The sequence below is a fragment of the Trichomonas vaginalis genome, chromosome VI (assembly GCF_026262505.1).
Source record: "Trichomonas vaginalis G3 chromosome VI, whole genome shotgun sequence".
Taxonomy (NCBI): Eukaryota; Parabasalia; order Trichomonadida; family Trichomonadidae; genus Trichomonas; species Trichomonas vaginalis.
Window position 1 is genome coordinate 9,857,896 of NC_067208.1, and position 27,007 is coordinate 9,884,902.

At 32.0% G+C, this 27,007-nt stretch overlaps 11 protein-coding genes and 1 pseudogene across 12 annotated transcripts, besides 3 other annotated features; 6 read left to right on the forward strand and 6 right to left on the reverse strand.

The window, feature by feature from the left end:
- Window positions 1-273: 273 nt before the first annotated feature.
- Window positions 274-1,279, reverse strand: TVAGG3_0836990 (protein of unknown function, DUF4106 family; the record flags this gene model as incomplete). Its single annotated transcript, XM_051248742.1, has 1 exon — window positions 274-1,279. A coding segment is annotated over one exon (1,006 nt), but the record flags the coding sequence as incomplete, so codon positions are not given.
- Window positions 1,280-1,653: 374 nt separating this feature from the next.
- Window positions 1,654-2,511, reverse strand: TVAGG3_0837000 (protein of unknown function, DUF4106 family; the record flags this gene model as incomplete). The annotated part of the gene is made up of 1 exon (XM_051248743.1): window positions 1,654-2,511. One exon carries the CDS (start codon window positions 2,509-2,511, stop codon window positions 1,654-1,656), a length of 858 nt encoding a protein of 285 aa, XP_051084218.1.
- A 540-nt stretch (window positions 2,512-3,051) lies between these two features.
- On the reverse strand, window positions 3,052-3,525 carry TVAGG3_0837010 (protein of unknown function, DUF4106 family; the record flags this gene model as incomplete). The annotated part of the gene is made up of 1 exon (XM_051248744.1): window positions 3,052-3,525. A coding segment is annotated over one exon (474 nt), but the record flags the coding sequence as incomplete, so codon positions are not given.
- A 297-nt stretch (window positions 3,526-3,822) lies between these two features.
- Window positions 3,823-4,809, reverse strand: TVAGG3_0837020 (protein of unknown function, DUF4106 family; the record flags this gene model as incomplete). The annotated part of the gene is made up of 1 exon (XM_051248745.1): window positions 3,823-4,809. A coding segment is annotated over one exon (987 nt), but the record flags the coding sequence as incomplete, so codon positions are not given.
- Window positions 4,810-4,885: 76 nt separating this feature from the next.
- TVAGG3_0837030 (protein of unknown function, DUF4106 family) lies at window positions 4,886-5,130 on the reverse strand (the record flags this gene model as incomplete). Its single annotated transcript, XM_051248746.1, has 1 exon — window positions 4,886-5,130. A coding segment is annotated over one exon (245 nt), but the record flags the coding sequence as incomplete, so codon positions are not given.
- Window positions 5,131-9,115: 3,985 nt separating this feature from the next.
- Window positions 9,116-11,239: a mobile genetic element.
- Window positions 9,966-10,735, forward strand: TVAGG3_0837050 (MULE transposase domain-containing protein; the record flags this gene model as incomplete). Its single annotated transcript, XM_051248747.1, has 1 exon — window positions 9,966-10,735. A coding segment is annotated over one exon (770 nt), but the record flags the coding sequence as incomplete, so codon positions are not given.
- A 1,088-nt stretch (window positions 11,240-12,327) lies between the features above and the next one.
- Window positions 12,328-12,415: a mobile genetic element.
- A 3,234-nt stretch (window positions 12,416-15,649) lies between these two features.
- TVAGG3_0837080 (tRNA binding) lies at window positions 15,650-16,912 on the forward strand (the record flags this gene model as incomplete). The annotated part of the gene is made up of 1 exon (XM_001301140.2): window positions 16,006-16,638. One exon carries the CDS (start codon window positions 16,006-16,008, stop codon window positions 16,636-16,638), a length of 633 nt encoding a protein of 210 aa, XP_001301141.2.
- Window positions 16,913-17,396: 484 nt separating this feature from the next.
- Window positions 17,397-19,640, forward strand: TVAGG3_0837090 (leucine-rich repeats (6 copies)-containing protein; the record flags this gene model as incomplete). The annotated part of the gene is made up of 1 exon (XM_001301142.1): window positions 17,397-19,640. One exon carries the CDS (start codon window positions 17,397-17,399, stop codon window positions 19,638-19,640), a length of 2,244 nt encoding a protein of 747 aa, XP_001301143.1.
- Window positions 19,641-19,926: 286 nt separating this feature from the next.
- Window positions 19,927-20,853, forward strand: TVAGG3_0837100 (leucine-rich repeats (6 copies)-containing protein; the record flags this gene model as incomplete). Its single annotated transcript, XM_001301143.1, has 1 exon — window positions 19,927-20,853. One exon carries the CDS (start codon window positions 19,927-19,929, stop codon window positions 20,851-20,853), a length of 927 nt encoding a protein of 308 aa, XP_001301144.1.
- A 364-nt stretch (window positions 20,854-21,217) lies between these two features.
- On the forward strand, window positions 21,218-23,723 carry TVAGG3_0837110 (antigen BSP-related family; the record flags this gene model as incomplete). Its single annotated transcript, XM_001301144.2, has 1 exon — window positions 21,578-23,719. The coding sequence occupies one exon, from the start codon at window positions 21,578-21,580 to the stop codon at window positions 23,717-23,719; it is 2,142 nt and encodes a 713-aa protein (XP_001301145.1).
- Window positions 23,724-23,767: 44 nt separating this feature from the next.
- TVAGG3_0837120 lies at window positions 23,768-24,705 on the reverse strand (annotated as a pseudogene). The gene has a single exon. A coding segment is annotated over exon 1 (938 nt).
- A 255-nt stretch (window positions 24,706-24,960) lies between these two features.
- On the forward strand, window positions 24,961-25,572 carry TVAGG3_0837130 (structural constituent of cytoskeleton; the record flags this gene model as incomplete). The annotated part of the gene is made up of 1 exon (XM_051248748.1): window positions 24,961-25,572. The coding sequence occupies one exon, from the start codon at window positions 24,961-24,963 to the stop codon at window positions 25,570-25,572; it is 612 nt and encodes a 203-aa protein (XP_051084223.1).
- A 104-nt stretch (window positions 25,573-25,676) lies between these two features.
- Window positions 25,677-26,322: a mobile genetic element.
- The last annotated feature ends 685 nt before the right edge of the window (window positions 26,323-27,007 follow it).

The following is a 27,007-nucleotide window of genomic DNA, read 5'->3' on the forward strand; positions in this document are numbered from 1 at the left end:
GTTCAAGAACAACTTACTGACCTGCTGCCAAAATCTGCTCGATGGAAGCTGTCGTTATGCCAATCTGAGGAGCCCCAGCAGGTTTCATCGAACGAATCTTCAAAAGAGCATCTTCCGTGAAAAGTGCTATTGGTTTTGTAAACTTCTTTGCTCTCAATTCATCTGGACCGTCTCTGTCACCAGTATATTGTATTTGAACTGTACCAACAGTTGAAATACCACCCATAAAGTCTTCTGAGTCAGCAAATGGAATGCCAAGCCAAAAGTTTGAACGGTCTCCATTTGTATATTGAGTTTTTTGACCTCCTGTATGAGTCCATACTTTCACATATGGCATAATAGAACTTTGCATTTCAGGGTTAATGGTTGTTGTGAAGTTGTTGTTAAAGTTCATAGCATCTAATGTCAAGTTGTATGACCTCATATCCTCAACTGTAGAATATTCTTCTCTTGGATAATATTTGCCATCTATGTTTATATGATATTTAATACCAGGGTTGTAGAAACAAGAATAGTCATTTATAGTTCGTCTGAACAGTACAAACATAGTATCTGCATGTTTCATTGCAGTTGTTAAAGCAATATCTGTTCTTGCACCTTCGGCTCCTGGATTTTGGTTTCCAACTTCACCTGCAAAGTCTTTGACAGATATTTGGTGTATAGGGAACATAAGTGGAACTGCAATATATTTGGCAGCTAAAGCATTTGAAATATCTGGGTCCAACATATAGACTGCAAGTCTGCTTTCTATTCTCTTGCATTCAAATTTTTCGCATGTGAACTTAACTGGGTCCCAAGCATCTCCAGCAGCATTGAAATAATAGTTTACTTCAGTGTTGAGGTTTGAGAAACCAAAGTCTAAGTCAACTTTGTCTTTGCAAAAGTCACAGAACTTGGCTCCACCAGTTCCAGCTACAGTAATGCTGAATGGGTCTTGTGTTGGTGCAATGACTAAGTTATTTTTGCTTGGAGTAAGTTCGATAGAAATTTTTCCTGCCCAGTTTGGCAAGTATCTTAAAAACCTGAAGATGAGGAAAGATGACAAAGGAACTCTAAGTTTCAGTTTTACTTTGGTTACTGCTGCAGCAGTTTGTCCAGAAAGGTTAACATAAACTCCTGGAACGTTAGGGTCAAGTCTTCTTATTTTCTCAATATTTGCATACTGGTCTGTTTGTTCTCTAGCTTGTGGTTGTACTGAGTTTCTCAAAGCGAACCATTCATAGTTTGCCCATGTTACTGTTTGAACTAAGTCAGAGTTAGAATATATCTTATATCCCATGAAAACTTCTGGAGCATATTGGTATCCGACATAGAAAATTCCATTGCAACCTTTCTTGTCAGACAACTTGGCAGAAGGTTTTATTTCAATGTCTTATTCCACGTATAAGAATGAGTTGTCAATAGAAATAATATGAAACCTGTCGCAAGCAATATCTACTGTTGTTGAAGAACCTTCTCCAAACTCACCTACGTTTCCATAAGAAATAGCAGTTGTATATTCGTAAGTTCCAGGAACTATTTCTGACCTTCTAATGGCATTGTCGCATTCGTTATACCATTCGGAAACATTTCCGTTCATGGCATCCAAAACTGTTGGCGTTATATTCTGAGCGGCGTACATTTCATATGGGTAAAAATATAGAATAGTTGGATTTATATATAATAGAACCCACTCGGACCAAGCTTTACTTTCTTCCTGACTGAGTTTTTAACTCTTCTTTTTCCTTCATTGCCACTACTTTCACTAGATGAAGTTACTTCTTCACTACTTTCACTTTGTTCTACTCTTCTCTTCTTCTTTGGTGTCGCTTTTGGTAATTTGCCCTCTGCTTCAAGTTGTTGCATCTTTGCCTCATGTTCACCTAGTATGTTGTAAATTTCCCATGTCCTTTTTGCCTTTGGGCTCTGGTCGCCCATCTCAGGTAACCTATATCCTAGAAAGATTTTGTCATAGTTTGTATTTGAGTCTTCGCTTATTGTTTGCATGACTCTTTCCTGAGTTTCCGGTTCAAGCTCTTCAAACAGAGCTTGTCCATATGGAATAAGCTCGTTTCCAAATATATGTTTTTGTAGCCATTCTGGTTTTCTTTCCATGTAACCAATAATATCTTTTGTGAATGGGAAAGCTTTTACCCAACGTTTCAGGCTTGCGTCATTTATTTCTGTAGTTGGTTTTATTTTGTCAAGGAACATGTTTTTCAATACTAACATTTCATTTGGTACTGTCCATTTGAGTTTTCTTAAATATTCATCCCTTCTCAGTTCATTGTCTGCAAAGTAAGTTTTTATGACATTTTGCAAACTTTCGTTTGCAAGGTCATGTACAATAGGTTCTCTTCCTTCTCTCTCCCTAACTCTCTTTCTAAACTCTTCACCAAATATACCATCTCTATGGTTCTGTGTAGTTCTTTGAGATAAATGTTCTAGAACGTCAGGTGTTATATTTCCTTCAGCCATGTTCATTTCATACTGGTCCAAAATATCTGCATCTTTCATATCTTTCAATGGCATTAAAGCCGCGCTGAAAATACCAGCTATATCTGGTTCACCATTCACTTCCATTGCGTCTACAACTTCTTGGAATTGAGGTTGTAAGTTTATGAACCACCTATCCGGATTAGCTTTATGACCCCATCTCATTGTAGTTCCATAGTCTGCAGAAACAAAAGTAGGTTTGTTTCCATATTGGTTAGGTTCTGAATGAACTTTAAACAATGTTTCATTTCTATATGTTTTGTTGAAATTTAACCTTTTATTTTCACCGAGTTCAGCCAAAGATTGAACGTTATATGCTCGTAAGTAAAAAGGATTATTGTATTTGCGTACATTATCTTTCAGTACTTCCATTCTATGCTGAATATTTTCATCTGATGTTGGAGTCTTTTGTATGTCGGCGAACATTTTTCGATATTCTTCTACTATGTCAGCCAAATTTTTCTTAGACTCTTGGAAAGATTCCATATTCTCCGCATACACTTGTTGAGGGTCAAGATTTTTCGGCTGTTCCAAATCTTCATCTAGTTCTGTGAAGTTAGTTTCCAAAGGAGGGACTTGTTCGTTTCCTTCAGGCTCTTCTAGCTGTTGTTGCTGAACTATTTCTTCCATGTCTGGTTGTATCTGAACTTCTTCCTGTGGAGTTTCTTGTACCTCATCTGGTGGCATTTCATATATTCCGAGACCATTTTTAACAAGTTCCCTATCTAAGTCATCCGGACTCATAAACCTTTCTTCTTTCGTTCCGTCTCTATTTTTTACGCGTTTCATGAAGAGAGTTGAATTATCATTTAGCTCTGACATCAAATATCTCGGAGTAAATTCATTCATGTCATTTGGATGATATGCTATTAAATCATATCCCTTAGCGAGCTTGTATTTTCCAGGTTTGAAATTATATCCCATTTGGTGCTGAACCATAAAGCTAAATAGGTTCGGGTCAGTATTTCCTTCCTTGAACTTTCTAATAGCTTCTTTATATCTGTCACTAAAGTCAAGAGTATCTGGGTAACCATAATCTTCCTTAAGCATTTTTAAGAATTCTTGGTTTCCTTTTTCTCTACTTCTTTTATGTCCTTGCTCTGTTTGTGGTTGTTGTTGTGCAGGGTTTTGAACTGTTGGTTGCTGTGCTGGTTGTGGAGGTGGTTGTTGTGCTGGATTTTGAACTGTTGGTTGCTGTGCAGGGTTTTGAACTGTTGGTTGCTGTGCTGGATTTTGAACTGTTGGTTTTGGTTGTTGTTGCTGTGCAGGGTTTTGAACTGTTGGTTGCTGTGCTGGATTTTGAACTGTTGGTTGCTGTGCTGGATTTTGAACTGTTGGTTTTGGTTGTTATTGTGGTGCTGGATTTTGAACTGTTGGTTGTTGTGTTGGTTTTGGTGCATGCCTGTGTCTGTGTCCATGTGACGATGTAAATGTTTTAGGTAGTCCTGGTGCAGGTGCTTCTCTTGGAGGGTTTGGTGGTATATAAGTTCCACCAGCTGGCACATATGTTCCATCTGCAGCATAATGTCCTACCTGACTTTTCGTTTTTAAGAAAACATTTACTAGGTCTGTTTTGGTCTGTTGTAACTCTTTTTCTTGACTTTCCACAACAGCTGCTCTAACGGCGTCATAGGCACTTTGAACTGCCTGTCTCGTTGCTGCATCTGTTATTTTCGTCATATTTTGTGCTACTTCTCTTAACTCTTTGTCGAAACCTTCAGACTTCAGTTTCTTTCCAGATGAGAAGTCGTTCACTAGTTTCACCTTACTATGAAGAGCTTCGAAGGCATTCTTAAAGTCAGCATTCATTAAAGCTTCATTTGAACTGTCTTCATCCGCTTGTATTTTTGTCCTTATTGACCCTATAAGTTGGGCTGCTTTAGCGTTGGCTTGGGCATCTAACCAGTCATTATTAGCTTTTATATATTCTGCGCTTTTCATTGCCTTTTGCATGGCTGCGTCGTTATTTTTACTTTCTTGTGCTAAGTTTTCATACTGTACGGTTTGGTTTTGCAACTGTAAAAGTTTTTCTGCCTTTACATTTGCTTCAACTTCTTTTTTATACTCATCGCTATCCATATATGTCTTCATGGCTTTTTGTTTTATCTCTTCATCTTTCAGTACTTTATATTGAGTAGTATGGTTTTTCAAATTTATAACATCTTGTTCCATTTTTGCTACTTCTGCTGCTTTTTCTGACACTTTTTTCGCATATTCCTCTGTACTTAGTTCTTTCAGTTGTTCTTCTTTCTTCTTTTTCTCTACGTTTAACTCATTGAGTTTCTTTGTGTGTCTGTCATATTCTAGTTTCTTTTCGTTTTCACTTATTTGTTTCTGTATGTCTATGTTTGACTTTTTGACATCTGTTATTTGATTTTTGAGTGAACTCAAATTCATTTGACTTTGAGGGTTATAAGCTGTTCCGTCTGCAGCTCCACCATAGCCTGCCATTTTCGCTAAAAGTGCCGCTCTTAAACCTCCACTCTGTGCACCAATAACTCGGTTTAAAAGCATAGGGTTGCTTGACATTTGTTGCAACATAGTGGGGTCATTCATCATTTGTTGTTGCAACTGTTGTTGTGGTGTCAGTTTTACTATTGGATGTTTCAATGCTCCCTTCCTCTTACGTATATTCTTACGTAGCTTACGTGGCATTTTAAGTGAAGTTAAAAAGCGGTTTTTGACGGATGTTTATATGACACTTTTTGTTCAGCACAAAAAACTACTCGGTCAAAGTGTTGTCAGTTTTGTAAAATAACCGTCCTATCTCATTCTATAAGGGAGAAAAGGCTTCTCAAAGTATACTTCCTTGGAACGCCTGTAACTTTTCCTGTAGCGACGATAGACCCTTACTTGTCCGGACAAAGTTATACTATTTTGAGTGCTCTACAAAAAAGTCACCGGCTGGTCGGCTGGGGTTCGGTCCTCCTCTTGGGTCTTGGGCAAAATTTCTTATGGGCTAGAGGGCGCAACGCGCCTGGAAGCCCTCCGAATAAAAACTTCATTTATACTAAACATCTTCGGGGCTAGAGGGCGCAACGCGCCTGGAAGCCCTTCGAATAAAAACTTCATTTATACTAAACATCTTCAGGGCCAGAGGGCACGAAGTGCCTGGAAGCCCCACTACCTTTTTTTTAGATTCGTTATAAAAGAATGCGAATTATTTTGTATGAGTAAACGTATTTTGTAAAATTTCAAATTCTCTTCTCTCATTACTTACCTTAGATCTCTCGGCTTTTAGCTCTCAGATTTCGCTCATAGAACTCAGGTTTTAGTTATGTACTCATAGATGTATCATTACTGCCCGCAGATCTCTCATTACTACCTTACTAACCAGATCTTAACTCTCATTACTACCTTACTAACCAGATCTTAACTCTCATTACTACCTTACTCATCAGATCTTAACTCTCATTACTACCTTACTCATCAGATCTTAACTCTCATTACTACCTTACTCATCAGATCTTAACTCTCATTACTACCTTACTAACCAGATCTTAACTCTCATTACTACCTTACTAACCAGATCTTAACTCTCATTACTACCTTACTAACCAGATCTTAACTCTCATTACTACCTTACTCATCAGATCTTAACTCTCATTACTACCTTACTCATCAGATCTTAACTCTCATTACTACCTTACTAACCAGATCTTAACTCTCCGACCTTACTCATCAGATATCTAATTATTTACATATGATTTCTCACATCTCACTCAAGTCTCATTACTTACCCTATCTTTTTAACCTTTTCTGATAATTACTGAAATAACTAAATCCTTTTTTTAGTTTAATTCTGATATTAAATTTTTAAAATCTCTTTAATTTTTTGAACTACGCCTTTAATTTGTAATTGCCGATTTCACAGATTTGAACCATTTAATAAAATAACATTATTCAACTTAATCATATCAAACATGGTAGTTTGATTTTCAGATCTACATTTAAAAACCTCTTTATTATCTTGAGTTATACTTTTATTATATAATACCTGAGTTCATAACTGAAAACTCTTAATTAGAGTACAATATTCAACTTAATCATAACAAGATTTGTTGAATTTCAAATTTGATTTATATCTTCCATCACTTAAAACTCTCACAGCTTACAATATAAGCTAAAAAGTATATTTTCATAGTAATAAAATTAATTATTAAATTTTTTACTTTTTCCTTTCCAAAACTAGAAAAAAAGGAAGGGAAAAGGGGAAAAGAAGAAAGAAAAGAGAAAAAGAAAAAATAATAATGAGCATATTATATAATTGTGGTCATAGGCCGAGTGGCGTGGAAAGGGTGGAGCCCGAAGGGCGACATCCTTTCCACGCCACGAGGCCCGATTTTTGGCCACTTTTTTGATTTTGGCCGCGTGCCAGCTCCTGGCAGGCGGCCCGCAAAATTGTGCCAGTTTGTACAACCCTAAATTTCAATTTATATTTTCCTCAAGAAATACTTTAGATTTTAAGAAACTAAATCATATAATCTACTAAGAAAATATATTAAATCCTATAATACTCAAAGTTTTGTGATAAATCCGATCTTTTTTATTTTACTTTTATTATGTTTTTGCAAACTTAAGGTCCTCACTAGGTAAAACATAATACTCTTAGAAGTTAAGTATTTTCACAAAGAGAGGACCAACAATATCAAAAGATTGAATAAAGATTTGTATTATTTTATTTATTTTTAAGAATATGTTTAAGAACCCTCATTATCTCCACGAATATTGCATATTTTTCTATTCTAAGACCACCAAAATTATATTTTAATATAGAAAATAACATATTTATGTGATGCTAAAGTCGAAGTCCTTAAAAAATTAGTGTTAAACATCCATTTATTACAAAATTGAAGAAATATGTGTAAAATATAACACATAATTTAGTTATTTGACTCAATTATTAGTTATGCAATATCAGTTGTGTTTATATCTGCGTTATATCACGAGATGCATTGAATTGTCATAATTAGATCACCGTAAATCTTATCAATTTTTGATACACTTCCGGTGAAAAATTTAGCCTTGACAATAGGATGAAATATATTGTAAAAAAATAAATTTTAGATTTTGAAGTTTATCATTTCGAATAATGAAATATAAACAATACAAATTTTCTGTCGTTTCGAGATTCATAAATGATCGGAATCTTCCAGCTCCGACTGAAATAGAACTTTCGAAAGCTAATTTTCAAGACGAATCTTCTTTATTAAGATTTATTTTGGATATCCCTAAGGATTTAAGCTTTTCCATTGACTCATATTCAATGAATCTTTTGATACATTTCATTATCGAGCAATCTACACAAAATGAAACAATATTAAAATTCACAATTCAAAATATCACTTCTTCGAATATCTTTCAAATAGATTTGATACTACTGGAAAATTTATTCGAATATTTATCGCATTATATTAACCAGATTTTTTTCATTTTTTCATTAAAATTAATTCATTTTAAAGCTTTAGATAACATACAATACCTTTATTTATCAACATTTTCCGATCAATATGATGAGATATTACGTTTCATAAGCAGCAGTGACAATTCTCTCTATATCATCGATACATTTATTGCTTTGATTAAAAACAATATTCTTGACGTTGAATTCTTCCAAAACGCAGTTTTACTCAAGAAAGAAATTTTTTCTAGTATTATTGAGTACGAAAATCAATATTCAACTTATGCAATTGCAAATTTCTTTACAAAATTATTAAAATATTACCCAGGATATGCAACTGCTCTTCCATGTTCGGATATACTAATATCAAATTATTTCAACTTTTTTAATGACGTGAATTCAATTATAAATAACGAAGATTTTGTTTATCTTCTCAAATTTATAGTTTTATTTTATAAAGCAGTCGATATAACATCTGAGATGGCTTTAGAATTCATAAAAACACTTGAAATTCTGCGAAGTCTTTCTCCTCACTATTCATTTACAGAGTATGTAGTTCAGGGGTATTATTGTGTACTTCCTCTTATACCCATGCAAATTTCATCTACCGATTTTTTAAATTCACATGAATTTTTAATTAATTATGCAATTGAGAATTCAAATCTTCACAAATATTTGAAATTATATTCCAGATGTTTCCGCAGATTTGATAGCGATGAAATATTCAAAAATGTTTTTCATATCTTAAACCTTGTAGAAGTTACAACAGAATATTTATCAGAAAATCAGGATCTTTCTGAGAAACAGATCTTTATTTGCAACGATATCCTAACGAGGGTTAATTTAATTTAATTTTTATTTTTTATTTCAAGTTTGAGTAAACTTTCAAGATAATCTATATAAGCCTTTTGATGTTCTTCATCTAGATTCTTGTTTAATATGTGATGAATTTGATTTTTTTTTGAAAATTCAAGATAAAATTCTTTTTTATCTTGATCAACAACATGAACAATTCGAGTACAGCGTAACATTTCATCAATATTTTCTGTTTTCTTCGTTTCTAGATATTTTTCAAATATTTCTTGCGGAATCTCATTTTGATATACCCATTTATTTTTTTCCGGATGCTGATCTTTGTACTTAACGAAATATTGCTTGACTATTCGCTCAGAAACAACATATTCGATCTCTTTTCTCTTTCTCATTGAATATTTGTGACACTTTTGAATTCAATCAAATCAAAAATATTTGAAATTGCTAGAATTTTTTTCTTTCTCATGAATATTTGAAATGACTCAAAAGGAAAACTCGTTCGATTCAATTCAATTTTGAATCAGAATTTTTTAAGGACCAATAAATCAAATTATGTTAAGAAAATCTTTTTTTAACTCAGAGTATCAAAAGTACGTTAAACCTTCAATTTTATCTCATGTCGGAAAGCGAACCGACAATAGTGGAAGAGAATCAAACTATATCAGTATCCATCCAAGCTATTGTTGATGAAGAAAAAGGAGATGGAGCTGATATGCTGGATTTAATTCAAAATGAATTGAATTCCGTAAAAAATTGAAATATAGAATGGAAATACCTGAAAATCCCCAATTCCAATTCTCAAGGAAAGATATAGCAAATTAAAATTTACAGATCCTACAGAAGCTGCTATATTTATTGCAAAAGATTCATATAATTCTTTTTATCCATTAAATTTTGAGCAAGGAAAAAAGTTTCGTTGTCCTAACTGCCAATTTTGCATGGAGCTTGTAAAGACTCATGAAAATGGTCAACTTTTCTTCATTCCAGTAATTAAACACGAGCATAGAGCAAAGCAATGCAAGCCGAGTAACAATATACCAAAAATTCTTAAGTTGCAAGCAGGAAAAAAAGTCTATGAATTAGCAAATTCTGATAATGTTCCTCAATGCAAAGAAATTTTTGCAAAAGAATTGAATATTCCCAATGCAACTTATACGATGTTCCATAATATAGTAAATAAACTTAAAGGAACCACAAAGGGGATAGAATTCAATCTTACAATTATTTCTCAACAATTTTTTCAATCATAAACAAAATCGAACAAGGATTCTGCGAAATGATTTTAGTTAAAGAAGTTAACAATGAAATTGAATTGCATACATTTAAGAAAGGTGATGAATTACCTGAAAATTCAAAAGACTTTCAAATTTATTCATTTATTGTAATTCCTCCAATAACTCATTTTTACATGCAAACACAAGCTTTTTGCGGAATAATTCAAATTGATGGAACGTTTTTATTTTGTATTAAAAAAGGAAACTTACTCATTATTGGTACACCTGCACCAAATAATAGACTTATCCCTATTGCATTTGCATGGTCTGTTAGTGAAAATACGATAACAATTAAGGATATGCTCACTAAATTGAAATCTTTTATTCCACCAAGCAGATTCAAGAATATTTATTCCGATCAAGGTCCGGCAATTATAGCTGCTGTTAGAGAATCAGGCTTTTCTTGCGATCATAAATTTTGCTTACGTCATTTTGCAACAAAAAGGGAATACATCAATGTCTATTCCGAAATTGTTGAAGTCGCTTACGCAGACCATCCTCAAAAACGAATTGACTTGATTAAAAAGTTAGAAACTCGTTTACAAGAGGAATATCCAAACCGCGAAAATAATCAGGATCTCTTTAAGTACTTAGATAGTATTAACCCATTTGAAGGATTCGCTGACTACACCGCTGGCATACTCACAACATCTCTTATTGAATCCCTTAATGCCGAAATTAAAGATAAATGGGATACATATGAACCCGCCGAACTAATTATCCGTCTCATTGAACATGAATTCAATCTTGTTAAAAATGTTTTAACAGGTGATTTTAAATCAGATAATATTATCAAAAATCTAAATGAAACTTTGAAACATTCAGATATGTTTAGCTCGGTATTATATGATCCAATTCAAGAATTATATTATGCAACTTTTGGTCGCTATACATATTGCGTAAAAATTATGTCAGATTCACAATATTCATGCACATGTAAGCACATCGAATTATACGGATTACCTTGTATTCATGTAATCGCCGTATTGAATCACTTTTCGAACAAAAATCTTCTTAAAAATTTGAATGATGCAGTTCATGCTCGCTTCAAATGTTCAGAGTTTATGACTCCTGTGGAAGATTTAATGAAATTTTATGTTGACCAAGCATCTTTAAAAATTCCCGGAATAAATTTCAACCTGGGAGAGATTGAAAAATTAAGGGGAAAAAGGACTAGGATTAAAGCATTTTACGAAAAGTGATGCTGTGTTGTTAGTTATTTATTTACTTTTTTTAATATTTTTTAAAAAAATAAAAGAAAATTCAAATAATTTTGTATCTCCCATGATATATCGACCCACGAGTACTAATGTGGCTATAATTAGAGATTGCAACTCTATTATGATCATAGTCCGGTGATATACAATAAGATTCAAATTTTGAAAGAATTAAATTAATAAAATCCCGGTGAAAAAAAAAAAACAGCTTCTAAAAGTATAGTTATCTTAAAATACGAACTTTAACACAAGTTTTTTGATCCAATAGAAAATTGAATTCTTTGAATAAATAAAATATTTTATGTATTAACATATTAAATTTCCTAATTATTTTTTCTTCTTGGGAAAATTTTTGAATTCGAATAGAAAATTCAATAAATTGAAATTGGGTTGAAAGAATTCTCCATATTAACTTGTCATATATTTCAGATCATATAAATTAAGTTAATTAAATTTTTTAAAAACCTTAATAGGATAAAAAAAAAGAATTTACACTCTCTCACTTTGAAAACGTAGAAAATGCCAATCTATTGGTATACATTTTAGTTTTGTTAAGTTTACAAAACGATTACTCTAGATTTTAAAGATTTATCAAGAATTTAGAGAATATCCTTCTCAAAACAACTTCAATAGCGAAGGATTAGTATTGAATCGGATTTGTAACATAATTATAGTACATTACAATACAATTTCTCCGACTTTTAAATATTTTTGAAATATTTACAAAATATGCTCTTTCTATCATCGATACTTTAATACAGAGCAAATTTAGTAAATGTCATCACGTTATTTTTTCATAAATCGTTTTCGAACTTTTGAAATATTTATTTTAAACCAGTTTTCTACATTTAATATGTGAATTATATCAAAAGTAGATGGGCGATACTTGTAAATCTATTTAAACTATTAGTTTGCTATTATTGAAGAACTTTATAATTTTTATTTCTTATGTATGGAATTAAAGATAATTTTGCCGATTCCAACTGGTTTTTCTATATGAGTTAAATATGCCAAGTGAAATTGGACTTGCCAATATTGTAAATTGAAGTATGGACTATATATCGATTTTCATTGATTGATGAATAACTCGGAGTAATGTAATTGTTGATAATGAAAAATAGTTTTCAATTGCTGGTAAGGGCCATTGTATGTTCAATAGCTCCGAAAGCAAGAAATGCACGTTTAGAAAAAAACGATAACGATTAAATTACAAAATCGATAACGACGACGATTAAGGATACCCTTACGTGTCAGATTTTTTGCGCATACGAAGAAGTCATGCTAGACATGAGCTATAAACCTGAAATTTTAGCAACATATTTAAAACTTTTTAAACTACACTTTAATATTCAAGAACAAAAATATTCTTTTTAGAAATTACATAATTATTTTATGTGAAATCTATATAAAAACATATTTTGCGAGCGTAACTTTTTTCTTTATAAGCACCTTATATGACTGATAAACTGTGAAGGCACACAATTGTTAATTCATAGAGTTGATATGTTTCCAAAATTGAGAGGAAATTTGAAAATTGAATACCCTTTCAATTCAATTTTCAAAAGATATCAGCTCCTTCAATAATTGAAGGACGATTTTGATCATTTGCTCTTAAAACAAGTATGCCATGGAGAAAAAAGTTACGCTCGCAAATCTGAAATATACTATCATATAAAAAATTAAATTTCTAATTTTTTACTCTATAGATATTATTGGCCACTTGTGTAATGCATAAAAGTTTATGTCATATGCATACATTTGGAAGTATGGGGAGACGGGAAATTACTTCTATGAGGCACTAGGATTTTTAAAAATTTCTCTATCGGACTCACCATTCAATTTCTCGAAAATTAAAAAAAAATCAATAATAGCTAAAATGTATTATGCATAACAAATTTTAATGTTACACGGTATTTTTTGAACTTCATGACATGAATTTTCTTTATATTATTTTTTTTTGGATTTTCTATGATTTATGCGATAGGCTGGAACAAACATTGTAAGTGCAATGATATCATTTATAGAGAAATCTAAAACTTCAGCATTCAGAACTCGCAACCACAAAAATATTCATTTGCTAAGTAAGTAAAGTTGATTAAGTTCGACACTTAGCTTTTATACGTAAAACCAAGTGTGTATTGTTATTTCTTGTTAAATTATTGAGAAAAAACTAAATTGTAAGAGAAACGATACTGATTATTGAAATAATATTGAGGGTAGCTGCAGATTTCTTCATTAACATGCCGGAAATTTGTTAATCTTGGTTTTCTATCATAAAATCTGTCGAAGAATCTAAAAACGGAGATATGAAATAGAGATCATGTAAATCTAGAGTATCCTGTCAGAAAAATAGACTAAGCATGTAACCCTTTTTTGGTCATAAACACTTTTTACCACTTAGTCATACAGATGATCATTAAATTTAAACGAGCACTTTTTGTCAGAATTTATTCTTTTACAAAGACAGAAGATTTTTAGTATTATTTAATATTAGTGCTGTAGCAAAATTCAAAAAACGGTGAAAATTCAGTGAATTTGTGAATTCACATTTTTTTTCGACATTTTTCTTGATATATCCATGCACATTAAGAACACAGCTTTGATACGCTTAAAAAAGCATATTTCATATGAAATTGTTAAAGAAATAAACAATTTATATAAAAATTGCACTTATGGGCAGTTTAGATATATAATTTATATATAACATATATACAAATCCATAGACAAAGTGCAATAACTACAATGTTGTAGAAAATTACAGCAGAAATACTGACTTTTTGAAGGATAATAAGAATTCTTCTAAATGTTGTATTTTTATAATTTGATTGATTTTTTTTACTATTTCATTAATCTTTTATGAATAATAATTATTTTTAATATATGTGCTATTAAAATTTCAAATTTTGACTAATATATCTAAGTTATCTGAACGAAACATTTAGAAAATATCATACTTACATTGAAATAGCAAGTAGAGCATATTAATAGCAAGTTTCTTGGCTTTATATCTATCATCTATTGTTGTTTGATCAAACAAAATTCACTCTATTATATGGTGTCAATTAATTAAAACAATTTTTAATAGTTATTTATTTAGTGCGAATAAGTGCAAACTCATAAATGAATAACTTAATAGTAGAAATGAATTATCTGATATAAATCTCACATTTTGTCCATCAGAAATACTTTAATTGCATACGCATAACTATTAGTAATACGTCTGGAGTGTCAATTAATAACAATCCCACAACAAGTAAAATTCAGATTTTTATTAAACTTATTTTTTCCTAAAACTTTTCTCAAATTACTATATATACATATGTGGATAAAATAATAGTAATATTGTAAAAAATTAGATAATTTTTTTTATTTGAGAACCTCTCAAAAGTTCATTCAATTTATCAATTGTTTCAGTTTGATGTATATTCATTTCTGGAGCCTAAAACTTTAGCAATCATGACAATATCATATTCTCTTTCTAACTACGCAATGTAAGGGTATCCTTAAATTACAAAATCAATAATGACCCATTAGAAACAGTAAGATCATTTGAATTTAAAAAAACAAGACTCCATTCACTAGACACAGTTGCTGAGTTTTCTATAAAGACTGAATTTGAAATATTTGAATTTGGCGTTTGATAGTGATACATGCAAATTCCATTTGATAATGCCTTATTTCCACAAAAATAACAGCTTTTAATAATCACAATTCCGTTCTTAAGAGTATATCCAGTATATTGATCTGTTGAGCAATTTGAAATATTAGATGATGTGATTTTTTCAGTACCATATAAATGAAAAATGCTTCCTGAACCAGAACCCTGTCCACATGCAAATAAAGTACTTTCAATAATATAGCTTTTTTGTTCAACTGAACTTACAGAAATATAAGAGTGTTCACCATTACTTGATGAATAACTATTAATTGAACAAAATCTGTCTTGAACAATGGAGCTGCTGCATGAAAAGTGAATAATACCTCCATCTTGAGAATTAGAATTTTGAATAAAAGTGCATAATGAGTGTAATAGATTAATATTAGAAGTTGAGCAATATATAACTCCAGATGTTAATCCTTGAAAATTAGATGAGAGCAGAAAATAATTTGAATAAACAGTAAATGATGTATTATCTGATATTGTATGAGACTCTTGATTTGTGTTTGGATAATACAGTTTCCAAATATCAATATCATTCATTTTCAACGAGAATAGCTTTACAAACATTGATTTTAATATTTTCAATGCTTTTCAATTGAGTTTAAAATTAAAATTAGAAAATAAACAAATAATGTTTAATTTAATATAATAATTGATTATTTGAAAATTGAATATTCACACACAATTTCAATCATAAAGGCTCAATATTTTTGAGAGATAAATTTATAATTATTACTGGAGATCAATATATATATATACACCTAAATTTTCTATTTCAATGTGCAAAAGTTGATTTGAATCTTAAATTTTGAGAGTACAGCCTTCTTTAAAATTCATTAATTTGGCCATTTTTCGCTGGGTATAACGTTTCCATATTGGGAGGGTTTAACTTATCTAAAGCGTTCATATTGGGTTATGAGTGAATTTGTATATGCAATCGCATTCATTTGTGAGAGCTGGTTTTTTACGTTAATTTTTTTTGCCATTTTGTCAAAAATAATGTGACCGATAATAAAAATTGAACCCGTCAGCAATTGTCGAACCCGAAAAATTATGGAAACGTTAATTCCAGGCGCTATATTGTTTATTTTATTGGAAATCATGTGTAATACATATCCAAATATTTTTCAATCAGAAATATTTACGATCATTTTTTGTAAATTTATGTCGGAGCAACCAGAAGTTGAGAAAACCACCGAACAAAACCAGGAGATTATAGGAAAGGACGGCAAACCAGTTAAATACCTTCGTGGAAAGAAGGAAAAGAAACCAAAAGTTCAAACTGAAAAACCACCTGAGCCAGATCCAGCAGTTTATATTGATGCTCGCGTCGGTAAAATCATTCATGTCGAACCAGTTGAAGATTCTGAGTTCCTTTACAAAGAAGACGTCGATGTTGGAAATGGAATTACAAAACACATCGTTACAAGTGTCAGAAAGTACTACACAGTTGAGCAATTACAAGACAGAAGAGTTTGCGTCTTCACAAACATGCATCCAGCTAAGATGCGTGGTGAAACATCTGAAGCAATGTTATTTGGCGCAAGTACACCAGATCCGGATATCTGCGAACTTTTAGATCCACCAGCTGACTCCCCAATTGGTGCTAGAATCTTCTTCGGACATTTCACTGAAGGCGAAGTTACCGGCCAAGACCGTCGCAATACACATTGGAAGAAAATGGTCGAACATTTAGGTATCAATGATCAAGGAGTTGCATGCTACAAGGGCGAGCCACTTCATACAGCTGAAGGAAATCTTACTGTTCCAAATCTCAGAAACTGCGAGTTCCATTAAAGGAAATATTATCTGAGTATTTTATTTACATTACAAACTAATAAAATTTTGCGTTGAAATTTAATTTTTTACAAATTATTTTTATTTATGAATGAAATGACTTTGTTCATTAACATTTTAAAGTTTTGCTTATAAATAAACAGATTCTTTATAGTAATATTACATAATTTTTGTAATTTCTCATCGGATTTCTGAAATTTATGCAAAAAATCGTTGGCATCAATACATTTGCTTTTAAAACTATGTTTGAACAATTGGTCTTCTTAAAAGAGAGAAGGAGGATAATCTGTTGTATTTGTAAACACTTTTTGAATATATTGAATGGAAAACTCGTAAAATTTTTACAAACAATATAGTAGGAATATGATGTTGAATACATTTCGAGGTGAAATTTAATTTGAATAATCACATTGAAATATCAACCATTTTATTAAAATCACGTAGGTATCATCATTGTTATCATATAATAAAAATGTTTGATTTTATCAGTAATGAAAACGATCGAAAATTCTAAAGGTAGTTCAAATTGAGAGTCTATTCAAAATTTGACAGTAATAATGGCCAAAATTTATGGAAAACATTAGATATTTAATATTGTAACATTATATATAATCATTTTCAAGTAAAATTTTCATAATTCACTTGGATTAACTGTAATGTTTTTGATTTTACTCACTCTTGGTCTGGGATTTACATTTGTTGTTCAAAGAACAACACTATATATCACTGGGTCATGAACCTTATCAAGTTCAGAAGTTATGGCGAACTGTGATTATCAAACAATTACTGACATTTATGTTGGCGAAGGATGTTCAGCATTCACAAGTGGCGTATTTTACAATTTTGTTAATCTTAGAAATCTTTACCTAACTTCGACTCTCCAAACAACTACGGGTGGAGATACAAGATATTGTTGGAACTTTGCAAACATTTATTTACCATCTGAAAGCCAATATCTTGAATTAGATCAATATGGTGCATTATATACCAAAGGTAAAGAAAGATTAATCAGGTTACCACCAAGAAAACCAAGCTACACTTTTCCATCGCAAACAAAGATAATTGGAGAACAAGCATTTCAAGGATGTGGAGTATTACCATCATTAACTATACCCAAAACAATTGAAACTCTAAATTCCGGATTTCTTTATGATTCAGGTGGAATTAAGAGTGTTTACTTCGAAAGCGGCTCTCCAATTACCACAATTACTTATTTTTCATATGCATCAGGCATGACATACATATTATTAGCAAAAACCGTTACTACTATCGCTGCATCAGCATTTGATCACGCAATTCATCTAAAAACCGTCAATTTTGAGAGTGGTTCTAACTTACAAACAGTTAATGCAGGTGCATTTGCCTATACAGTTATAGAAAGATTCACTTTTCCACCAAAATGCACAACAATTTTAAATTCTATTTTTAATCCATGCACAACATTAAATTACGTATATATTCCAGCATCATTAGTTAATATTAATACTCAAGCATTTGCAGGAGCTCCAAATATTCAAACTATTCAAATTGATTCTAATAATGCGAAGTTTACTGTTCAAGATTCTGCGACATTGATGTTAAAAGATAAGACAAAGTATTTATATATTCCTCCTTCAATCAAATCATTCACTATTGGAAAAGAAGTTGTTGAATTTGGTTTAACAATTTTCCAAACATGTTCTCAATTGACATCAATTACTGTTGATGCAAACAACAACAATTTTGTTGCGTTGAACGGAATAATTTATACAAAAGGATATTTAAAAGCTATTGCTTGCATTGGAGGAATGACATCAGCAACAACAAGATCAGAATGCCAACAAATTGGAGATTATTGTTTTTATAATTGCAAATTATTGACATCAATTACATTGAATGAAGGAATTAAATCTCTTGGACAAGAATCATTTGAATACGTAAATGTTAACACATTAAATATCCCATCATCTGTTGAATCAATCGGATATTTATGTTTTTGGTATGCTACAATAAATACAGTCAAAACAAATGGAAATGGACCAAAAACAATTAGTTCCAAAGCATTTATGAATTGCCATATTAACTCTGTTAACTTTGGATTGAATTTAAATTCTATGGGTGATCAAGCTTTTTCTACTTCACAAATTGTTTCTGTTACATTTAATGATAATTGTCCAATGAATAGAATCTATTTCCAATCATTTATTAATTGCCCTTCATTTAAATCTGTCAGAATTCCAAAGAATGTTTTGCACATTGAAGACAGAGCTTTTGATCATTGTACATCATTAACTGATGTAACATTTGCTACAGGATCCCAACTGAATTATTTAGAAACAATGTGTTTTAGAGCAACAAAAGTTAAATCAATTTCTTTTCCAACAACATTGAATTATTTAGGTGCAAATGCATTCAGTGAATGTCCATTATTAAGTTCAGTGACATTTGCACCTGGAACAAATCTGCCAACACTAGCTGGTGGTGTGTTTAGATCTTGTACATCGTTACCAACTGTAACAATTCCTTCTACTGTAACGAACTTCGATCCATCAACATTCGTTTTCTGTTCTAATCTCTTGTATATCAATGTTCCAACAGATAATGTTAATTATTGTAGTAATGATGGTGTTGTTTATACAAAGAATCAAGAAAAGTTAGTTTGTTGTCCAGGAGGTAAAGTTAGTGCATTGATCTTCAAATACATCATTATCATTGGATCAAATGCATTCTATGGCTGTTCTAAACTGCAAACATTAACATTTGAGAAAGGATGTCAATTACGAGAAATCCAAGATGGAACATTCTATTCATGCACAGTATTGTTGAGAGTTGATCTTCCAACATCACTTCAAACAGTTCAACAGAATGCATTTGCAGGATGCACATTATTATCAGTGATCACATTCACCGATTATGCACTTGCCGATTTAGGTGCAGACTCAATCTTTGCCGACTGTGTTAGTTTGACAACTATCACATTTGGACGATTCTGTGCACTCCAACATCTTCAGGAACTGTGTTAAACTGAACACGATCAATATTCCGGCGAACTGCACATCAATTGGTGCAGGTGCATTCAGTGGATATCAATCATTATCAAACTTAGTATTTGAATCTAATTCACGATTGACATCACTTAGTTCAACAGCATTTATTGGATGCACATCATTAACTACATACAATGTTCCAGACTCATTTCGAGAAATCAGCAATAACTGTTTTGGTGGTGCACCATCAATTTCAACAGTTAATATTGCAAGTAATCTTGCAATTAGTAAGATCGTATCAAATGCATTTTCATCTATTCCGATGACATCAATCAACTTCGGAACAGGAACAACAGTTTTACTGATTGATGATTCTGCATTTCTCAACTCAAGAATTTCATCATTCAATGTGAACTCACCAATGACAATCTCAAACAATGCATTCAAAGGATGCACAAACTTAAACAGTATCAATGTCAATGGTGCAACATCAATTGGTAACAACGTATTTGAAGGATGTACAAATCTTCAATCATTTTCACTTAATACAAATGTTCGCTTATCATCATTTGTATTCAAAGGATGCACAAAACTCAAAAGTGTTAATCTTCCAAATATGATCTCTTCATCTATTCCATCTTATTATATGTCTAAGAGAATGACAAAAGCGACAAGTTACACATCAATCCCAGTTGGTTTGTTCGATGGATGTTCTTCTCTAAGTTCATTGAATATAAACAACAACATTGTCAACATTTCAGATTATGCATTCAGAGATTGTGTTAGTCTCTCATATATCATTCCATACACAGTATCTTACATAGGAGATGAATCATTCAAGAACTGTCATCTTATCAGAGATATTCCTAAGAATGTTGTATATTTTGGTAACTACTCATTCTATGGAACGAACATTGGAAAGTCAATTTTGATCAATAGAGATACTAAATATATTGGTGCATCATCATTCATAAACACTCCTCTTCGTGTTGTTTATTATTGTGGAGAACGAGATTTCAGTAAATTTTCTCCATCATTCAACACGGACACTAATGTTGTTGTCACATTCTCATACAACTATCCAACATTCTGTGGAACACAAGCGATTTATCTTCCATCAAACACATGCAAAGACATCATGCGAACAAACAACGATGGCTTTGACCACTTGAAGAAACAGGTCAAAGAGAAGATGAAATCTAATTCTGCCTTACTTGTTCTCTCCATGAACTCACTCGGTTTGTTTTAATTATTTTTGTTTTTATAATAAATTTTTTATCATGATTATTTATAATTATCTAATTCTCTTGAATTCAATATACCATTTTCAATTTTTAAGAATTGAAATTCAAAAAGTGCATGAAAACTGCTATTTTTTGATACTCTTTAATTTGCTTGTTTATTTAAATTGAGATAAAAATTATCTAAAGAGAGCAAAACCCATCATAATGACAATCTCTTCAATCAATGTCAAATGAGAAAAACTCAAATTAGTTAAACAAACAAATATTACATTAATCAATGTGCACACATTCGATAGGTAGCTGATATTGAAATCGAGCCAATCATATACTCTTAAAATTTTTATGAAAGAAAAGTGTCAAAATGTTTTAATTTTATAAGCTGTCATTAATTTAATTCTATTTTCATTATTCTTATTAGATAAATATGGTGTATATTTCAGAGATGATGGTGCACTCACTAGCGTTCCTTCTGATCTCAAAGGTGATTATGTTTTTCCATCTTATTGCACAAGCATCAAAGGAGGTTCATCAGAAGATAAAACTCCATTCTATTATTGCCGTGATAAGATTACATCCATCAATTTTGAGCCAGGAAGTCAAATTTCATCCATCTGCATTTATTGTTTTTACAATTCTAGTCTTATAACAGCTGATTTTAGGAACTGTCCAAATCTACTTATTTTGAACTATGCATCCTTTGCATATTGCAAAAAATTGTCAACTTTTCATATGCCACCTAATTGTCAAAAAATTTCTGCTGGCTGTTTCAGATATACAACTTCACTGACAAGACTTGATATACCAGACACTTTGAAAACAATAGAATATCAGGTTAATCCATATTATCGTGCTTTCGATCATAGTGCAATTAGCCGATTTGTTCTAAGTCCAACATCCAATTTGGAAAATATTGGTGGAGATTCATTTGCAGATTCAAAATTGACTTCAATATATATTCCAAAGAAAACAATATTCTACGCAGCATCTTTCCAAAATTGTCCAATTGAAGAGATAGTAATTCATCCAGAAAATCCATATTATAAAACTAAAGATTTAGTAGTTTTTTCAGATAACAATTCTACAATATACTTTGTCAGTCCATTTAAAACAGGAGAATATACTGTTCCTTCTTATGTCACAAAAATTGGTCAATCCGCCTTCAGAACATGTTCACTTTCAAAAGTTACCATAGGTAATCAAGTAACAAATATTGAGACATGGTGTTTTGCACAAAGTAAAATCCGAGAAATTATATTACCAAGTAATATGTTATCGATTCCAGAAGCAATGTTTGCTTTCTGTGGAACAATTAGTACAATTCAAATTCCAGATTCTGTAACCAAAATAGGGCTTTGGGCATTTTATTATTGTGATCGACTAAACAAAATTGATTTACCAAAAAATTTGATAACGCTTGGAGATGAAGTATTTAGAGGCTGTCATAAGCTAAAGAATTTAACTCTGTCTGCAAAATTGAAGGAAATTGGAGTTGGTTTGTTTACCGATGTTGGAAATATCAATATAATATCATTAAATCCAGAAATATTTATCGATGGGTTTATTATGTATAAAGATAGCAATCAAACATTGTTTTCATATTATGGTGTCACAGAAAATGCAGATTTAACAATAATCAATAAATGCAATTTCATCGGTAAAGGTATTTTTACAGGTAAAAATTTAAGAAATATATATTTTGACAACAATGAAAATATTTCTCTTGATAGTTATGTGTTTGATTCATCAACAATTAAAACCATTTCTTTTCCTTCAGGGCTTAAAAGTTTAGGAATTGGAACATTTCAATATTGTTCGAAATTGTCAACTGTTTCTTTCCAAGGAACAATGATTTCATCCATACCAGAGAAATGTTTTTATCAATGCAGCAGTCTTAAGTCCATAACTCTTCCAACATCAATCACAACGATTGGTAAGTCTGCATTTGAAGGATGTGAAAATATTGGAGATATTGGGATATCAAAATTGGAAAATCTTCAAACAATATCAGATTCAGCATTTCTTAAAAGTGGATTGACTACAGCAAATCTTGCAAATTCAGTAACTTTGGTTGGAAGTCGAGCATTTCTTCAGTCACGAATTGCTAACTTAACTATTAACTGTAATATCCAAAATGATCTTTGTCGCTCATGCACAAATCTTAAAACACTGACAATGAATGATGGTGTTACTGAGATTGGTCCATATGCATTTTCAGGCTGCTCAGAACTTACAGGATTTATAATTCCTCAGAATTTGCGAAGAATTCTTGATTTTGCATTTGAATCATGTTCCAGTTTATCTTCTGTTCGCATGGTGATGTATTGCACACTTGAATCAGTTGAAGGTGGATGCTTTTATGGATGCATTAACCTCAAAAAGATCGAACTTTCAACTTATGACCGTTCTTATTTGTTCCAAAATAGTGCTTTAACATTCTATAATCAATCTAAGCTCATTATTTTTCTTCCTTATAGTGGAATAATAAATTTTGTTGCTCCCATGGATATGAAAGAGATTGGCCGATGTGCATTCATGGGAAGTCCAAGTCTTCAACGAGTTTTCTTCAATGGAAACAAGATCGAAACTATAGGTTACCAAGCATTTCGTGATTGCAGAAATTTGAACTTAATCTTCTTTGCTTCATCTAATTCTATCACTATCGGAAACAATGCCTTCATTGGCTGCCCAATGCTTAGAAAATGCGGAGCATTTTCTATTCCAGAAAGCCTCCAACCAAAATTTATTGAACAAGATATCCCCAAAATTGCATTTTCAAACGATTGTCCTTCTCTTAATTCATGTCAAGCTATCAGGTGTTCACCAATTTCTATATTCTCAATAACACCTTTCATTACAATGTTAATTTCATAAAAATTTGCTTTTACTTTTTAATTTTATATATTAATCTTATATTTCTATTTAACTTATGAGAAAAATGTTAAAGAGATTCAATAAAAATTGAATATTAAAATAAATAAATTGGTTACATGAAAAAAATATCAGGAAATGATGTAATTCGAATGGCACCATCTCCAATGTGACCTTCTTCAATTTCATCTTCTGGACTGAAGAATTGTTGGTTACCATTGAACATCTTACTATATCAAAAAAGACAATTCCTGAATAATGATTAGGACTATTTGTATGAATTCCATTTTCATCAACTGAATTACATCCTTTATATCCACTGATATAACTTGATCCACTTGATGAGACAGATTGATATAAAACACTATAATAGAGGTCAGGATTTAATTTACCAGTTTTACCACCATAATAACCTCCTCCAGCACCTGATGTAGGAATCACGTTTGTATTAATACCTGTTTCGCCAAGTCCCAGTGAATAACCATGGGTTTGATTTGTGTCAGATTTTTCAAAAATTTTAGATTCTCCAGTTTTAGGTACATATCCAGTCAAATCACCACCTGGAGCACCATATGTGTTCCATGAAGATCCTGAACCACCAGCTGCAACAATAATGTGACTATAGAGAGATTTGTTAGAAGTGCCATTAATTAAGCGAATATCGGTGGCACCACCGCCACCACCTGGTGGATCATCATCACGCAGCTCATATCCACCATCACTTCCTCCGTTGAAACCGCCTTTACCGTTGTATTTTGTTGAACATTGAGTTGGTTCACCACCTTTACCACCTAGAAATAAATATAATCGCTGAGGATAACGAAATTGTACCTTGCCTACAACAAATGCCTCTCCTCCATAAATTGTGTGAGCTTTTTTTGATCTGTGCATCCTTGACCACCTTGTGCTCCCCATAGTTCAAATATATAGGAACCTCTTGCTAAATTGAGTTCTACAACAGGTTTTTGATCATCATATTTATAAAACATTTTCTACTCATTTATCTGATCTTCTTACATTTAAATATTTTAACTCGTCTAGTACATATATTATGCAAAATATCTAAAATTCAAGTCAGATTGAAAAGTATTCATGCATACTTATATCGAACAAATTGTTCACTATTGGAAAATAAGTCGTTGAATTTAGTTTAGCAATTTTACAATCTTATTCTCAATTTACAACAATTACGGTTGTTGCAAACAATATCATTAAATATAGTTATCCTACGAGATTAACAAAAGTTGAGTCATCAACAACAAGACCAGAATGTTTCCTCCCTCACAGCATCCCTCAGATTCGATGGTGTTCTCAACGTCGATTTCACAGAGTTCCAGACAAACCTTGTCCCATACGCTCGTATCCACTTCCCAATCTGCTCATATTCACACATCATTTCTGCAGAGAAGGCATACCACCGGCAGCTCTCTGTTGCCGAAATCACGAACTCACTCTTCGAGCCAGCAAACATGATGGTTAATTGCGACCCACGCCACGGCAACTACATGGCTTACACACTCCTTTACCGTGGTGATGTCGTTCCAAAGAATGTCTCTGCTGCTGTCGCTACAATCAAGACAAAGCGCACAATCCAGTTCGTCGACTGGTGCCCAACAGGCTTCAAGATGGGTATCAACTACCAGCCACCAACGATCACCCAAGGTGGCGACCTCGTAAAGGTACTGCAAGCTGCCTGCATGCTCGCTAACACAACAGCCATCGCCGAAGCTTGGTCTCGCCTCGACCACAAGTTCGACCTCATGTACGCCAAATGTGCCTTTGTCCTCTGGTACGTCGGTGAAGATATGGAAGGAGCTGAATTCCCAGAAGCTCGTGAAGATCTTGACCTCCTCTAGAAGGACTACAACAAAGTTGCTGCTGAATCAGTCGAGGGTGGCGATGTGGAAGAAGATGGTAGCGAAATGTAAGAACAATAAACACACCTAAAGTTTTTTTTAAGGGTGCACACGAGAGGATCATGTAAACTTCAGAATTTAGAACCTTATTTTTAGGCATTATCTTGGCTACCTATTTAGGCTCGAAAAGCAAAAAAATATCAAAAAATACAACTTGACTCCATTATGACCCTTTCATGGAGGTAGTTTTTATCCGCTAGTATTTTCCCTTTGAATCTCTTTACAATTCGAAATCAAATTCAAATCTCAGTAGAAGAAAGGAAGAATCGACTTACTACGGTTGTAATACGAATAAATACATATATTTAATTATTTTTATTTACATAATAATTGTTTGAAGCTCATATTCCATCAAATTTTTAAATAAAAACATTAAAATGTTGAAAATGTTCATATATTTTAATAGGGTTTTGGCACTTTATTGAGGAATTACTACATACATAGTCGAACTGAACTTGATATTTTGAAATTTAAATTATTTATCAAAATTAAAATTTAACTTGAAATTTATAATTATTTAGTCATATTTTGCATAATTCTAAGTAGATTTTGTAAAAAATCAAGAAAGAAAACTTTTAACGTGCTTTATTTTTCTTTTTTATAATAATACATATTATTATATAATTAACATATTCATAATGTTTCACCCTTTCAAAAATATAATCCTCCTCTCAAATAAACGTACATACGAGAAAGGGACTCCAACCTTCTTTGTACAATATGTAGCTTTATTTAAGTATGCATTTATGTAGATAAGGCAATTTCTTTTCATCGCTCCAGAAATAATTTTTCGTCATTGTTGAAATAGTTTTCGTTCCTCTGCGACCATAAGGAATGTATGCAATGAACTTTGCGTCATATGGGATTGTAATATATTCAGGGTTTCTTTCATCGTCAATGGGTCTGTTCTTGTTAAATATGCATGTTTCTCAGTTTTACTTGAGTTTTGAATAGTTCACGGAAACGTTCTGGAAAGAGTCATAGTAAATGTAGTCGGACATGTCTTTGTAATGAAATAAAAATTTAAAAAAATAAAAATAAGGTTATTTTTATTTAGTGAGGACGGTAGTGAGTCGTTAGTGAAGTCGTTAGTGAAGTCGTTTAGTATCAGATGGTTTTGTAAATATTTAAGGTTAAGTTGGTGTTATGGTTGTGTTGTAAAATATACGTTACCGGTTTTGTAAAGTGTCAAACCGTTAACTTGGGTAAGGTGGAACGCAGTGCCGCCGTACCCAAGTTAGGGCAAGAGATTGTTTGGTGGTGCACCATCAATTTTCAACAGTTAATATTGCAAGTAATCTTGCAATTAGTAAGATCGTATCAAATGCATTTTCATCTATTCCGATGACATCAATCAACTTCGGAACAGGAACAA